Source organism: Engystomops pustulosus, chromosome 6 (genome assembly GCF_040894005.1).
Source record: "Engystomops pustulosus chromosome 6, aEngPut4.maternal, whole genome shotgun sequence".
Classification (NCBI taxonomy): Eukaryota; Metazoa; Chordata; class Amphibia; order Anura; family Leptodactylidae; genus Engystomops; species Engystomops pustulosus.
This window is the reverse complement of record NC_092416.1, coordinates 54730778-54748153: the sequence shown is the minus strand read 5'-3', so window position 1 is coordinate 54748153 and position 17376 is coordinate 54730778. Positions and strand designations below refer to the sequence as shown.

Here is a 17376-nt window from a genome sequence, read left to right as displayed (position 1 = left end):
GGCTGTATATAATAGAAAAGGGGGGCTGTATATAATATAAGGGGGGCTTTATATCATAATAAGGGGGCTACATATTATTTAAGGGGGTTGTATATTACAGAATACAGGAGCTGCTTATTTTATAATAAGGGGGTTGTATATAAAAGAGGCTGTATATTATATAATATGGGAGGTGAGCTGAGCATTATGTAACCTGGGGGTGGCTTTTAACCATAATTTAACTACATATTATATAATCAAGGTGGCCTGTATATAATATAAATTGTGGATGAAGCATTTTTATATATATTTATATATATTTATATATAAATATAGGAGGAGGCTGTATTTAAAAGGGAGGGTTGTTTATATGGAGTACTGTATGCAGCATTTTAATTTTCGCCTCAGACAGCAAAAACCCTAGAATCGGCCCCGGGTCGTACGGTTCGTACGGTTCTTTATAATAATGGCCATTGATTTTGATCCATTAAAAAGTATTGCACTCAGTGCAGCCGTGTGCCCTTGTTAAAAAAAAAAACGGATGGACAGGGCGCGTGCATCTGCCTTAAAGATGAAGTCACAAGCTGCAGAAATTTTTGAGACTGTCCCAGGTGGCTTCCAATAATACCTGTTCTTTCTGTAGCAACAATCCGATTCCAAAAAAATGAACAGTCACAGGAATTTTAATAATAAATCGTGTAGTATATGTGAACCGTGACACTTCACAGCAAATCTGCCTAGATATGTAGTGCTGTATATTGTACCAGATTAAATCATCCATAAGCAGATGTGCCATTCAAGTACCTGGGAAAGATGGGTGGGAGTTAATTTTTTTTTTTAAATATCATCAAATCCAGCTATGATGTGTCTTACATAACACACAAGATGCCTCCTGCCAGCAGATGTGTCCTAATAACCCATTTCCCATGCAAACTTGATTCCCCCTTGGAAAATCTGTACATCCCCTTCTCTATTCTGCACACAGTCTTGGTTTCCCTTTTAACGCAGTAAATAGACATAGCCCCTTTAAGATGAGCCCCAGCTGGTGCTGAAGCTGAGCATGCTGGGAATACTATTCAGTCTGCAGGCCTGTGTGCAGAGGAGAATAGATTCAGCACTCATCGGGCTGCTGCTGTCAATGGAAGACTCCTGCAAGCTGCTGGGGATCGAACCTGGGACAGGTAGGTGCCCTGCTCCCTGCTCCAGTGCCCCCCAGCTAATGGGACCCTATGGGAAGAGATGGGGCATGCTGGGCACAACACAGGGGCAAGGAAACCCCAGGAAGTTGTCAAACAATTCTGATCATCAGCAGAAAGCCTGGATTATGGGGCAGTGCCATTAATATTCATGCAGTGGAGTTGTCTCTCCCCAGATGCTGGATACATGACTTTTATTGTACTTGTAACATTGTATATGCAGCAGCAGGAATTGTGCAGGAAACCTATAAGTGACTGTGTGCGAGCTGAGGCTTTGTTCATTTGTTCAGGCTTTAGACTCCTTCTTATTTTTTTTTTTTGTTCAACACTTTACAGACTGATCTTACAGAATTTTTTTTATATGTAATGACTTGTCCATAAAATGAAGAACAAAAAGAATGGAATCTTTACATAAGGAATTGTTAGCTCAAATTTGTATGTAATAATATTTATAAATAGTTTCTTTCTTTTATAATGTATTTTTTACTATTATTATTAGGCAGTGTTTTTACTGTAGAGAATTTTACGTGATTTTTTTTTTTTGAGAAATTACATATTGTTGGGCATTTTGAGTACACTGGTAGCCCACTGACAGACACACCTTTTTTTAAGGCATCCTCTGCTTTGTATAGTGTACTAACTGTACAGATGATAAATGCATTTTTTTCTTTTGTAATTCAGCGAAAGAAAAAAAAGATTTTGTTCCTTTGTTGGAATAGGGTCTATTTAATAAAATAATTTAATAAAATGTCATTTTAAAAAATTGTGTGCAAAAGCTAATAAAATTAACTAAAAATCAAGATGATGGGATATTAGTATTATATTGTTAGATTTCACAAATTTGTCACATTTGACAAATTGTAGGATCTAATTTGCTTTACATAACAGGACAAGGTAAACAAATGATTAATTTATGAGCCAATATACATAAATGAATTCAGCCTCGGTGTGACAACATTTTTTTTTTTTTTTTTGTCACGCAGATAAAATGGTGATAATTGTGATATTAGAATATAGGCATAAACAGTAATTACGGTGTTTGCTTTCTAAAGGGAAGCGTGTGTGTTACAGGTATCTCTGCTCAATGGAAAATGTGTGAAATGTCTCATTCTGAATTTAGTGTGGGTGTAAATTGTGAATACATCTTTAAGTACTTCTCTCGTCCTGAAGCTTCGCAGCGGCAGGAGGTCCTTGAATGTCTGGACTAGACAATGTGGCACAGCAGAATTTTAATAATTCTACTTGACAAAGGCCCCATGTCATATTCCTGGGTTCTGTCTCAGAATACAAATTCAGAGAGACTGCAGTAGGATAATTCTACAATTATATAAAATTGCATCCCCAAATATCCTAAATATTTGTTAATATCTACACATATTTTAATACTATTTTACAGGGTTTTGTCAATGTGGACAGTTGACAATCTTCCTGATGTTGGGTTGAATATGTAGTCCAAGTCATTTGTTTGTCTTCTTCATTGGTATTGAAGAGTGAGCAGAGCAGATGCAGCAGGTATATGGCAGGAAGGAAGGAAGGAGTGTGGTGAACTGTATAGACAGTTATACCCGACTCTGCTTTTAACCAGTTTGTTACCAGGCCAACTTAGATACAGGCAAAGAAGGGGTTAAATTTTCTTCCTGCAGGCAGTTTGAGTTATATGGGCAGAAAGACCTTTTAGGTAATACCTGATTTAATTTTTTTTGAAGACCTCTCTGGTATTGCAAGTTAAAGGGCACCTACCACCACAAATCTACCTATAAAGGTAGATTGGGTGGTAGGTGCATCAATGGGACGTGAGGATAGCCCTTTTAAGGGCTAATCCTCACGTCCCCTCACTTTTTTGGTAACTTTTATTCCATATATATTTAAATTTACTTATGTGGCTACCGGGGCGTGGAGTAGCCGCATATGAGATTACATGAGGCGGCTACTCCACGCCCCGGTACCCACTTTACCCCTCCTACTCACCCATCTTCGGCGCGCAGCTCCGCGTAGCTGCGCGCCCTCGTCCGGCGACCCTGCCGTCTGCGCATGCGCAGAAGAGCAGGCCCGCGCCTGTTTCGGAGCAGTGACCGCGCAGGCGCGGGCCTGCTCTTCTGCGCATGCGCAGACGGCAGGGTCGCCGGACGAGGGCGCGCAGCTACGCGGAGCTGCGCGCCGAAGATGGGTGAGTAGGAGGGGTAAAGTGGGTACCGGGGCGTGGAGTAGCCGCCTCATGTAATCTCATATGCGGCTACTCCACGCCCCGGTAGCCACATAAGTAAATTTAAATATATATGGAATAAAAGTTACCAAAAAAGTGAGGGGACGTGAGGATTAGCCCTTAAAAGGGCTATCCTCACGTCCCATTGATGCACCTACCACCCAATCTACCTTTATAGGTAGATTTGTGGTGGTAGGTTTCCTTTAAAGCCCCCAGTATCACGGTGATGTCTCTTAATATACTTTCTTCTTCTTATTTTTTTTGTTGGTGTGTTTAGTTTGTTATTTGGAAGCCGGGATACACATGTTGTGGAATTGTTGCTGGTTAGCCAGAGCAGAGATTCTAGCAGCTATATCTATAAGGGTGTATTCACACTGCTTGTCTGTTGAATGTTGTTTCCCATTTGTCTCTACATTGCTTTGGTCTTTTGTCTGTATCTGCCAAAAAACCCCTGAAGGTTTAAAGGACATCTACCACCAGAATGAATGATTGTAAACCAAGCACAATGACATACTGGTAGGATCTGCTCTTATTTTAGCTTCTTACGCCCTGGTTTTACAAAAGAAAATCTTCCAGGCTCCATAGGTGTTACTTCAGCCTGGAGCTCCTTAGGCTCATTTGCATAATTTGTATAGCCTTTTATTTTTTTCTTAAGAACCAGGGCATAAGAAGCTAAAAGAAGAGAAGATCCTACCAGAGGGGGCACACACCAGTATGTCAGTGTGCTTGGTTTATAATCCTTCATTCTGTTGGTAGATGTCCTTTAGAAAACACAACACCCAATTTCCCATACAGACTTGTCATCAGTTGTTTTTTTTTTGAGGACGCATAGACTTCTATTGCCTAATGTTATCAGCATCTGTGAAAAAAATAGGACAGGTTTCAAAATTTTTTGGATGGATCAGTGGAAAACAACTGAAATGTGAATACACCCATAGAAAACAATGGCTCAGTAAGGCATCCGTGAAAATCACTGAACCATGGATGTGAAAAACAATGCCAGAGTGAAGGAGCCCGAAGAGTGGAAAGGATTTATACACATTTATGCAAATCTCATATACAGGTAGTCCCCAGGTTATGTACAAGATAGGTTCTTAAGATGAATTTATATGTAAGTTGGAACAGGTATATCAATTGTAGTTACAGACAAATTTCTTTTGACGATTGGATTTTCCAAATTTTTTGATGTTATGGAAACAAAAATTAACAATAAAGCCACTTTACAGCTGATCATTGTGCCTGGGAGTAAAGTAAAGCATCCAGAGAGCTTCACCAGAGGTCAGAAGGGTCCCCTTGTAACTAGGACTCATCTGTAAGTTGGAGAGCATGAATAATTCGACCATTCTGAAGTTCGGTCTCTATGATGGCTTCTGCTGCTCCGCCCCCTGCAGTCAGCAAAGCCGCAACATTTTGGTCACATTTCTGCGTACAAAATCAAAGTGAAATGTTTGCAGAGATTCAGTATAGTGCTCCTTGGCCACATTTTGGAGTTTTGTTTTTGACGTTTCTTATATAGTAAGAAACTAGTTTTTGATTTATACTAAAATATGGAACCTAAAACTTTTCTTTAACATTTTGCAAAAGGTTTTGGTTAGAATAATTCTCTTTTCCTGTCATTGTAATATTCCCAGACTTGTTTGGTATAGTGCTGTTTGATTCACTCTCAATTTGTCCATACAATGCGTTAGTATTAAAAATTCGTCAGATTTCTTTCTCAAATAGATCTGGAATTCCGTATGTTCGGTGTTAATTTTTATGTTTTAGATGCTATTTGGGACTTACTAGAAAAGGCGTTGCTTGGTGAATTCAAAATTGTGTAGGATACAGTAAACGAGTGTTCCAGGTTTTTGGCACAAAATAATGTTAAGAAATGATCTAACTATTAACTTGCTTAAAGTATGCAACATTCTCATACTACTAGGCACCACTATGATGTAATCTTTGCATTTCCTGAATGCCTCTTTTCATATTGTCTATGTATTGTTGAAGAATCAAAAATATAAAAGTGGTTTTCTAGGACACAGGTATTGTTGACCTTTCATTATAAAAGGTTATCAATATTAGGCCTGTGGGCTTGTGGCACCCAGCTCCCCTACTGGTCAGCTGACCATAGCTTTAATTTTAAAAGTGTTTGCCCATGAAAGGTAGTTCTCAAATTGTAATCCCCTAGTGATGTTTACACAATAAAGATAATTTTTTTAACCCGTTACTTTACAATTTTACTCCTATAGCTCCTATAACTCAGTGATGGTCAGTGTAAAATTCCACAGTGTCGGTGGGGACTCTGTAAGCAGACACATTATGATCCCTCTGTGCTATGAGATGCTGTGTGCTGACAGTGTACTTAGATTATAAGGGTACAGGTTTGTCTACACTTTTATTTAGGTTCTGAACATTCACTAGTATCTGACACATAGCAAAAGAGAGATGAGACTGTCATGAGATGGAAATAAAACACAATGACACACTGAGTTCTACTCTCACCTATAACACACAGCCAGCTCTACTCCCTCACCTAATCAATCATTCACAGACAGCACTGCAATAAAGACCTTATCTTGCCTGTAGCTATTAGAGTAAGACCCTGCACACTGCTGCTTGCCAGCAGGAAGTGTCTGTGTCTGAGTTGGGCTTCGTATGCATGGGGGAGAAGCAGGAGGCAGAGAGTACTGCAGTGTGCAGACAAGAGAAGCTATTCATCATAATCGTAGACAGAACAGGCGCTCACAAGACTGGCTTCTTGTGCAGGTTCCAGGTGGTGGAACCCCGCCAGTCTAAGCAGGCAAACAAGAATTTTGGACATGTGCTAGCCATTGTTTCAATAGCCCCTTGTATCACACATCCCTTTTCGCTTCTATAGGCTTGTGCACAATGCTGTGGTTTCCATGGCCTCATGCAAGAGCCAATGCCCGAGATGCAAAAGACAGAGCAGGTCCTATTACTGTCCTAGTTTGGATTAGGGCAGCCTATTAATATTGGTATCAGTGCCCGCCAATGACACGTTGCATGGGAGCATTCTTTGCATACGTGTGCAGTAGGGCTAATATTTTTCAACAATCCCATAAATGTTTAATTCCTAGCAAACACATTGCATGTTTTCCACAATTCCAATATACTTTACTGTATGGTTCATTCACAGGTAGAAGTACATGTGGTTACCAGGTTTCTTTACATACAAAGATATTCTCTCGCCATGTATTGAGCACGGCACAATAATTGGCCATGATAAAGTGTGCTTTTTAATAATTCCTGGCCAAAATTGGATTTTGGATTTTTTTAGTGGAATAAAAAGAAAAATGTTTTCTTTATTACCTGATTAATGACAGCCTGTTATTGGCAGCATTATGGAGCGTGTGTGTGTGTAGGTAGCCCCGCACATGCCCCCAATATGTAGGTAAACCAGTGTGCCAGTATGCAGGTGGGAAAGCGCGTGCCCCCGGTATGCAGAAAATATGTATACTCCTATACAAACATTTCTGCAGCGTCCTCCTTGCGCCTGCATTTCTTGATGACACTGCTGCTGGTGTCTTCTCTAGGACCCAGGTGGCACCAATAATGTAACTGCAAGACATCAGAGCTAGTGTATTTTCACAGCGCTGCATTAAGAGTCTTCAGCCTCTTGATGTATCGGGTAGCGTGCTGCACACCGTTTATTCTATGCTAGGCCCTGTCTGGTGTAGAAATAAACGCAGCTGGCGACTATTCACATGTGAAAAGTTGCCGGCAGCAGCGAGTTCGCCATCGCGGGGACAGTAACCCTCCGCAACGGCCCACTCTCGGCAGGCCTCATCCCCCCTTCACACCCCACTGGCATGAAGTTGGCGGATTAGGGCAAATAATCGCAAATGCTAGCAATAAGCTGACGTGGTGCAAAGGCCCTGATAAATATGCCCCACTGTGTCCAGTAATCAGTGGTAATAATTATTAAAAAAAAAAAAACTTTAAAGAAATATACCATCAAAGGGTCTAGGGACAGTTCACAAAATGGTTTTTACCACAAATTCTCTGTCAGTCCCTGGCCGATATTGCAAGTAGAATTTGGGCAGACACAGTTGGGAAAGCCCAACAGCAGATCTTTAGCTGGTACTTGACCCTGATTTTACACATTTACGTGCTTGTTTAAGTGCCCTCCAGTGCTCTTGAGTCCTCTCAAAACACTTAATAAGACTTTTCTAGCACACTGGTTGCTCCTGGCACCTATACTATAATATCCAAGCTGTCTGAGCATGTGCGACCAGGGAAAGTAACCCAACATGTGAATCCATGTTAGCAAAGGTGTAGAACTCAGTTGGACTTGCTGACCTGATCCCAACTGAACAGCACAAACGTGCTAAGTTCAGTTCAGCCAAATTGGTTTGAGGCCGATAAATTTGGAGAAGACACAGATCGATTTTTCACATGCTGGGCTATGACCTTTTTTTTTTTTTTTTTCTTTTGCATTGTCTTGAGATGGTGTATAAGGTTGTCAATTTTAAAAGCTCCGGCATCATGTCTTGGAGTCCCATGTCTATTGCCAAGTGTAGAACAGTTACATATAGTATCTCTTGTGCAATAGAACATGATCTGTCCTACAGAACAGGAACAACCCTGGAGACATTTACTGCCAGGTTTTCCTACACAGCTTGTCCATGGGGACTGCTGATCTTTTTGTAAAGTAGAGATTGTCCAAGGAGGACCTTTGAGACACTTTTAAAGATATAGTGAATTTTGTTTTCTGATTTGTTTAGTTCTAGAAGACAAAAATGAGGGAAAGCCTTGTCATTGCCTTGAAAACTTGGAAGATGGTTGTGGTTAGGCTTCTTGTATTGTATCATGACAGTTCTTTATGGTCATTTTTGAAGGATGTTGTTACCTATAGCAAGTCACCTTTTGGCCACATCCTAAAGTGAGGAATATCCCAAGTTTTATAGCTATCCTAATAGTTCATTTACAGTCCATAAATGATTGTTTTGAACCGTTGAAAATCTGTAGGGACACTTCACTTCCCTTTAGAAATGGCATCTCTCATTTCCCTAACATCTGATAAGCAATGCAAATAATTCATATCTTCAAAGATGCAAATTATTTGTTATGGTGACTAGTTAAATTGTGACACATATCTTTACAAGTAGGCTCCTCAGATTTGGTCGCTGTGACTACTTTGTGTCACCTTTTTGTTTTTTCGAAGTAGAAAAAAAAATAACTTAAAGGTTATACTTAAAAGGTTTTACTTAAATGTAAAAAAAAAGTATAAAAAGAAAACGTAAAAACAATAAACATTGATTTTTGGGTAATTCTTTCAAAAATGTAATTTCCAAAATTGATAATCAATTAAGATAACAAAATATGACATTCTTATGAGTGTTCATTGATTAATATCATAACAAAGGTAATAGTTAACCCCATTTTGCCTGCACGTCACCTTTCTCTGAAATAGAGGTTTTGCTTTGATTTTCCTTTGTAGCTACTGTTGATGTTCCTGCCTCAGCAGTCTCCGTAGTCGATAATATCCTCCTGTGACTTGTGGGAGGGAGAGAGTGGTGGAGCAGACGTTCTCTCTAGTGTTACTTGACATCTGCTTCGGGGAACTGTCTTTCAATGGGTAAACAGCACTGTGTGAGGTGTGATATTTGGTACTTATCCAGATTTTAGACTGCTTTCTGAAAACAGCGAAAACGCTGTCATTGTTTTAATATTAGTGTAAAAATAATTGGATATTAAGGCTAGGCTCACATCACATTTTCTTCACATGTTCATCATGTATCCATAGACCTATATGGACAGAGGGAGGCATTCTTTTTGCCTCTGTCTGTAGAGTACAGGCGGTCCCCTACTTAAGAACACTCGACTTACATACGACCCATAGTTACAAACGGACCTCTGGATATTGGTAATTTATTGTACTTTACTCCTAGGCTACAATAAACAGCTGAAACAGTTATCAAATGTGTCTGCAATGAAGCTTTAGTGTTAATCCTGATTCTTATGACAACCCAACATTTTTAAAATCCAATTTTCACAGAAACCAAAAAAGTTCTGGCTGGGATTACAATGATAAAATATACAGTTCCGACTTACATACAAACTCAACTTAAGAACAAACCTACAGACCCTATCTTGTATGTAACCCGGGGACTGCCTGTATATGGCTTTATTCACATGGCTGTTTTTGGTCCCCCATAAACTTGCATTTCCTGCCCCAATTGAAGCACTACCAATCACTTGCTATGGCCCTTGGGGCAATCAAGGCTTGTGCATATAGCCTTACTGTAGAAAACACAGCAAGCTGCTTCTTTCCATCCTGCTTCCTTCTGCTGATGGGTGTATAGACTCGCTGGAAGCCGTATTAGGCTATGTGGAAGCAGATGCAAAGTATTGCATCCATCCCCGGCCTCTACTGAATGTAAGCTCTGCAAGACTATGGACTGAGTCATCCCTGGGAAATCACCCTGAAGATCTGCAGCAGCACTCCATGAGGAGGGGGAAGAACAAGACAAAGTATCTTACTGTGTGCATGCAGTGAGATACGTTGTGTAGCCCTCAATTGTAAGGAAATCCACACAGACAGATCTTTACAACTGAGTGCAAAATTGTAAATGCAGCCTTAAGTGTGTGTACATATATACAGTGACCAAAAGGCAACAAAAAATAATTGGGCTGGTGATAACTTATTAAACATATGTGTTCTGAAATTCAACTCAAGAACAAACCTCCAGAACCTCTCGTGTACGTAACCTAGGACCCCATGTATACCTCTAAATGTTGGTCCTAGCACACCTTCCCTCTCATTTCTGATGTCCTTTATGGATTCCTGCATGGCTTATCTTTCACTGGTAGACATCAACATGACTCATGTTGACATATCTTTCTAGTTAACCCCCTTTCCCTGTAATTTTATTGACCAAAATTTTCCAAAATTGGGACCATTGGCATGAATGCTTGGCAACAGGGCCAGTTTTAGGCAAAGTGGGGCCTGGGCAAAAGTGGGGCCCCAAAATAAAACTATTTTATGAACAGTCACATTCAGTGAGAGGCTCCCTTTAGCCATGTACAATAATAACACTTTGTAGTTTGCAAACAGTAGTACAATAAGGCAATCTGTAATATAGGACTGTAGGAGAATTTCATAGGAGATAAAGATGATCTGTAGATTGATGATAAATATGAAAGATGATAGATTTATAGATGCAACAATATAAAGTAGATTATATATAGACGCAGGCCCGAAAATTGAAAATGCTGCCCCCACCCCCCTCTTGTGCCTAATGAATCTACCTCGCACACAAATAGTCAGTCAATGACACAGGTATTAGTGACATCTAGTATCTAGTACCTTACAGGTGACAATCTGCTCAGGAAAAAGACTTCTTTACGATTTCTCCCAGCCATGGTTTATCTCTGCTGAATTCAAAGTCAAACGTCTTCAGCTTCATGCAGCACAACTCCACACTGTGCCCCTAAAAAAACTTACACTATAATGGAGTGTGTTACTAAATACACAACACGACTGAGTATACTATTCCCCAGCATAAAACATACTTTTTATATTCCCTAAACAATTTATAGTATCTACAGCACCCACAATTTATTATATACCTGGCCTCCTGAACTACAGGACGCAGCTAATTTATATACACATCTTATATATATATATATATATATATATATATATATATATATATATATATATATATATATACAGTTCCCACTCGGTTTAATTAAAATTCAGCCACTACAGTATATACATATCCCCCATAGACAGTATATAAAGCTACTCCAACCCCTGTAGCACACAGCCCCTCTAACCCCCAGTATTACACAGCCCCTCTAACCCCTAGTATTACACAGCCCCTCTAACCCCCAGTATTACACAGCCCCTCTAACCCCCAGTATTACACAGCCCCTCTAACCCCCAGTATTAAACAGACCCTCTAACTCCCAATATTACACAGCCCCTCTAACCCCCAATATTACACAGCCCCTCTAACCCCCAGTATTACACAGCCCCCCTAACCCCGAGTATTACACAGCCCCTCTAACCCCCAGTATTACACAGCCCCTCTAACCCCCAGTATTACACAGCCCCTCTAACCCCCAGTATTACACAGCCCCTCTAACCCCCAGTATTACACAGCCCCTCTAACCCCCAGTATTACACAGCCCCTCTAACCCCCAGTATTACACAGCCCCTCTAACCCCCAGTATTACACAGCCCCTCTAAACCCCAGTATTACACAGCCCCTCTAAACCCCAGTATTACACAGCCCCTCTAACCCCCAGTATTACACAGCCCCTCTAACCTCCAGTATTACACAGCCCCTCTAACCCCCAGTATTACACAGCCCCTCTAACCTCCAGTATTACACAGCCCCTCTAACCCCCAGTATTACACAGCCCCTCTAACCCCCAGTATTACACAGCCCCTCTAACCTCCAGTATTACACAGCCCCTCTAACCCCCAGTATTACACAGCCCCTCTAACCTCCAGTATTACACAGCCCCTCTAACCCCCAGTATTACACAGCCCCCCTAACCCCCAGTATTACACAGCCCCCCTAACCCCGAGTATTACACAGCCCCCTAACCCCGAGTATTACACAGCCCCCCTAACCCCGAGTATTACACAGCCCCCCTAACCCCGAGTATTACACAGCCCCCCTAACCCCGAGTATTACACAGCCCCCCTAACCCCGAGTATTACACAGCCCCCCTAACCCCCAGAATTACACAGCCCCCCTAACCCCCAGAATTACACAGCCCCCCTAACCCCCAGAATTACACAGCCGGACCCACTGGCCAACCTTTAAATGAGTCATGTATGATAAATCTGTTGTGCACATAGCTAGACAAGCTAACTACAGCCACTTTTCATAAGTGGATTAAGGCTTCCTGCAAAAAAAACTATGATATTGTCAATTTTTTCACGACTGATTTGCATCATTTTTTCCTGTCTGTAAAAAAATATCTGTAGGCCCTGATCCATTGCCGCTGAATGACTAAGTGGACTAAATGGTGTGAAAATCGAAAGTGTTATAAGATTTTGCCAGACAATTAGCTCAAAAAGTGAGCAACTATCTAAATCCAGAATTTGGTGTTTAGGGCTTGTGCAGGCAGTAGACATCAAAATGGCAGCTCTGGGAGGCGATTCTGACATCATGCAAAGAAATTCAAGCAGAAACTCTCCAAAATCTCACAAGTTCAATGGGTGAAAGAATTGTGAAGGTGATATCAAAAAAGGGTTCCTATGTTAATGTGTAACTTGGCCTGTTAGGGTGTTTTGGATTGAAATGGCTTTTAACCCCTTAAGGACAGAGGGTTTTTCGGCTCATTTCTCGCTCTCCAACTTCAAAAATCCATAACTTTTTCATTTTTCCGTGTACAGACCTGTGTGAGGGCTTATTTTGTGCGTAACAAATTTTACTTTCCCGTAATGTTATTTATTTTAACATGCCGTGTACTGCGAAGCTGAAAAAAAATTCCAAATGTGGAAAAATTGAAAAAAAAAACGCACGTGCGTCACGTTCTTGTGGACTCAGTTTTTACGACTTTCACTCATCGCTCCAAATAACATGCCCACGAATGTGTACAAAAAAGAAAAAAAAATGTTGCCATCTTCTGACGCTAATAACTTTTTCATACTTTGGCGCACGGAGATGTGTGAGGGGTCATTTTTTGCGAAATGAGGCGACATTTTCATTGCTACCATTTTGAGGTCTGTGCGACATTTTGATCATTTTTTATTTCATTTTTTATGTTATGTAAAAAGGTGTAAAAGTCGCATTTCGGACATTTGAGCGCCATTTCCCGCCTCGGAGGTCACCGCCGCCTGTAACCGTTTTTATATTTTGATAGATCGGGCATTTTGGGACGCGGTGATACCTAATATGTTTGTGATTTTTACTGTTTATTATGTTTTATATCCGTTCTAGGGAAAGGGGGGTGATTTGAACTTTTAATATTTTATTAATTTTTTTTATTTTTTAAACTTTTTTTTTTCTTTTTTTTTTTCACTATCTTTTAGACCATCTAGGGTACATTAACCCTAGATGGTCAGATCGCTGCTACCATATACTGCAATACTTCTGTATTGCAATATATGGCATTTTTGCAGCACATTCATTACAATGAGCCACTGGCTCATTGTAACGAATCTGCAGCTGCAAGATAGCCTCGTGTCAAAAGAAGACACGAGGCTACCATGGCAACCGATCGCCGCCCCCCGATGACGTTTGGGGGCGTGGCAATCGAAAAAAAGATGGCGGCCCCGCGCGCCGCCGTCTTTTAAATGCCGCCGGCGACTTTGCCGGCGGCAACGGAGGGGGGTTGATAGCCGCGATCGGTGCGAGCACCAACCGCGGTTATTAGCGGTGGGGGTTTTATGCATTATGCAAAAACCCCCACCTCTGTATGAAGAGGACTCAGCCCGTTAGCCCTCTTCATACATCCCTTATACCTCTGCGCCGTAGAGCTACGGCGCAGAGCGTTAAGGGGTTAATTTCAGTGAATGTGACCTCCTAATGCTACAAATTCAACAAATGACCATTTTCAGTTCTTCACAACCTATAAAATGTTTGGACACTCTGCTGTGCATAATAATTTGGAACTGTGCATTTTGAGTTTTTTTTTAGTTTTGAAGAATATACTGTTCTCATTGGGAGGTTTGTTCAATAAAATTTGATTTACACTCTAACCGGTGAAGACATTATTATACTGACGTGGCATTTGCATTGACCATTTAGGAAAAGCTGAGAAAAATATCATTTGCATAATCATTTGGAACATGGTGTACATGTCTTAGGCCCCATGCACAGGACCGTTGGGGGTGGGGTGGGGGGGGGGGGCGTATTGTAGCTTGCGGCCGTACATATATTCCCCATAAACGGCAATGGCCGCATGGAGAGATACGGCACCGTACCGCTCCATTCATGGGGAAAACATAGGACGGGTCACCCCTCCTCCTCTCCATGGCGCCGGACGTGTGCCCGCTCGGCTACAGCCGGGCAATCACATGTTCATGTGCATATAGCCTTAAACTGCCACAGATCTTCACACTTCTCACACCTCTGTGTCGTGTTGCAGCCTGCCACATATTAATGAATACCCCCAATGAATCTGCTTTGACTGGAGTGTTCATTTAACAAGACGACTGTCTGCCATTTTCTGTTTGTATTGAAAGTTGGCATGGAGGTTCTTTTCTTGACCCCAAGTTATAGACCATTGGGCTTCATGAACACCTCAGTCAGTAATGGTGATAATCTGGTCTGTAATTTCTATCAGTAGGAGACTTTGGAGAGATAAATAACGTAACACGCAGTGTACTGGCAGGCACTTATTGATTTGGGTGCAGGAAGCGTTCTATATTTTTCAGTGGGGTGTAAGTTTGTGGTGCAAGGGATTAATGATTTGGCACACGATCACAAAAGATTTGAACTGTCTCCACATTCATGAAGGTGAAATAGAACTCCCTAGACCAGCTTTGAGCTGCTCTAATTGTGCACCAAATATTACTCCACAAATCTGATAAATAAAAGTGACTGATTCACAAGCAGTGCCAGAGTTTTGCGCCCAAAAAACCCCACCTATATTGTGGTGCTGACACTTCATAAATAAGGCGCAGCAAGGGAAAAGAAAATTTCTCCAGTTTTCCATTTGAAAGTCAATAATAAATGCCCCCCACTATCTTTAATATGTGACGTATATGGTACTCCTGATGTAGAATGTACCTTGTAGGCACAGTGTGAATAGACCCCTTAATCTGAAGTACCTTTTTTTTTGTTAGCAAGCAACTATATCAGTATTTATTCAATGTTACAGGATGCTTTTTGAAAAACAGAGGGGAAAAAACGGTGCCTCATGCCTCAGTTCATGGACCCCAGTAATATAAGTTGAATTAAGTAGCAATATTGGTACCATCTCTATAGTTTAAATGTTGTTTTTTAAATTTAATTTTTTTTTTGTTTTTAGTGCACATGTAACCAGAAACGTGAGGACTTTGTGATGCACAGCTTCCCAGAGCCCACCAGCAATTCACAATGAATCAGGTATAACATCTGTTTCAACTACTGCAAGAAAAAGAGAGGGTTAATGTGGGTGTACTGGGTAGAAAATGCTCAAACATTTTCACATGGTTGCCCAAAGTAACTAATAAGAGCACAGCTTCCATTTTGTGTTCTGCTGCTAGAAAATGAAAGCTGTTTGTTGATTGGTTGCTCTGGGCAACAAAGGCCTTTTCTCTCAGACTGTACTCTATATGTTTTCAAAAGTTAGAGGCAAAGTTTGCTAATAAGACCCCATAGGGGTAGTTTTACTAGATTACTGGGTACTGGGTGATAGAGGATTGCAGTGATAGAGGATTGGGTGTGTAGAGCAATGCATGTTTACATGGTGCCCAACACAAAGTGGTAAGATATATTTACTGATGGATGTGGATGATGAAAAAGGGGTTGAAAAAAATGATAGAGGGACTAGAGATGAGCGAACACTAAAATGCTCGGGTACTCGTTATTCGAGACGAACTTTTCCCGATGCTCGAGTGCTCGTCTCGAATAACGAACCCCATTGAAGTCAATGGGAGACTCGAGCATTTTTCAAGGGGACCAAGGCTCTGCACAGGGAAGCTTGGCCAAACACCTGGGAACCTCAGAAAAGGATGGAAACACCACGGAAATGGACAGGAAACAGCAGGGGCAGCATGCATGGATGCCTCTGAGGCTGCCTAATCGCACCATTATGCCAAAACTATGGGCAACAGCATGGCCATGACAGAGTGACAGAATGAAGCTAGATAGCATCTAAAACATCCAATAATTGACCCTGACACTATAGGGGACGGCATGCAGAGGCAGCGGCAGCAGCGGCAGGCTAGAGAGTGGCATGGCGACATACCCTAAATGGACTCCGGCTTCAAACCAATGGGTGGCAGAGAGGAACCAAAGGAGGTGAGCAAGAAGCGCTCAAATAATATCGCTACATGATAAAAGTTTGCCAGTATATTTTGTGGATTACACAGCAGGGTGGCGACAAAGTTAACATGGAAGCCATGAAAACAACCCCAAATTCTGCCTGACACAGCTCGTTTGATAAGGGGACCATGTATGCTTACAGTTCATGCCAGTCGCTGCACTTGCTGCCAGTCTCCTTTCGAATAGTTTAAAATAATAATAACCCTCATCCATAAAGCTCTGTATAATGCTGCACCCCCCTACCTCTCCTCTCTTATCTCAGTCTATCGCCCAACCCGTGCTCTTAGATCCGCCAGTGATCTTAGATTAACCTCTACCCTAGTGCGGACCTCCCACTCGCGTCTCCAAGACTTCTCTAGAGCTGCACCAATTCTATGGAATGCTCTGCCCCGGACTATCAGACTAATACCTAACCTCCAAAGTTTCAAACGTGCTCTTAAAACCCATTTCTTTAGGCAAGCCTATAACACTCATTAACTGCATGAAGTTTTAACTCTTCTACTAACCCGTCCTGTGTCGTCCTCCCATCTGTTATCCAGCAACCAACAGGCACCAGACTTCTCTGCAGTCCCATTCACCCTGGACCTGGTATATAAGATGACGGCTGAGTGTTTCAAGCGACAGCAATTCCATTTATTATATTTTTTTCTATTCCCTAAGAAGAATGGCTTGACCATTAAATATTCTTTTACCTCGTGTTACCCCATCATCTTCATAAACCGTAAGCTCTGGCGAGCAGGGACCTCACTCCTGTTGTTCCATACAAATGTTGTGCTCTGTTACATTACATTTGTATTTGTTTCCTATGATTTGTAAAGCGCTGCAGAATATGATGACGCTATATAAATAAAGATTATTATTATTATGGAGGCAGTGAACTAGTAGTAGATTAAAGGTGCTGCAACTATGTTAGTTGGATCTTGTGATGGAGCTGGCGCTCTGCAGCCAGGCGAGCTTTCGCCAATCCAAGCCCCTGTTTCTAGGCTACTCCCCAAACAGCACTTCTAAGAACCTTTTGTATAAGATCAAGTGTAGTAGCGTTCTTATAAGTTTAGGA

At 41.4% G+C, this 17376-nt stretch overlaps 1 protein-coding gene across 3 annotated transcripts in view; it reads left to right on the top strand.

Moving 5' to 3' along the window:
* The first annotated feature begins 1033 nt into the window (after window positions 1-1033).
* PRDM2 (PR/SET domain 2) overlaps window positions 1034-17376 on the top strand; it is a 101179-nt gene continuing 84836 nt past the window's right edge. The window contains exons 1-2 of one of the 3 annotated variants that reach the window (XM_072156154.1): window positions 1034-1160; window positions 15322-15398. In XM_072156154.1, coding sequence (XP_072012255.1) covers window positions 15390-15398 — 9 coding nt within the window. In that variant the 5' untranslated portion in view covers window positions 1034-1160; window positions 15322-15389. Of the gene's footprint in view, window positions 1161-15321; window positions 15399-15683; window positions 15759-17376 lie in introns of those variants that run through there. The other 2 variants (XM_072156152.1, XM_072156153.1) reach the window with 2 other exon arrangements.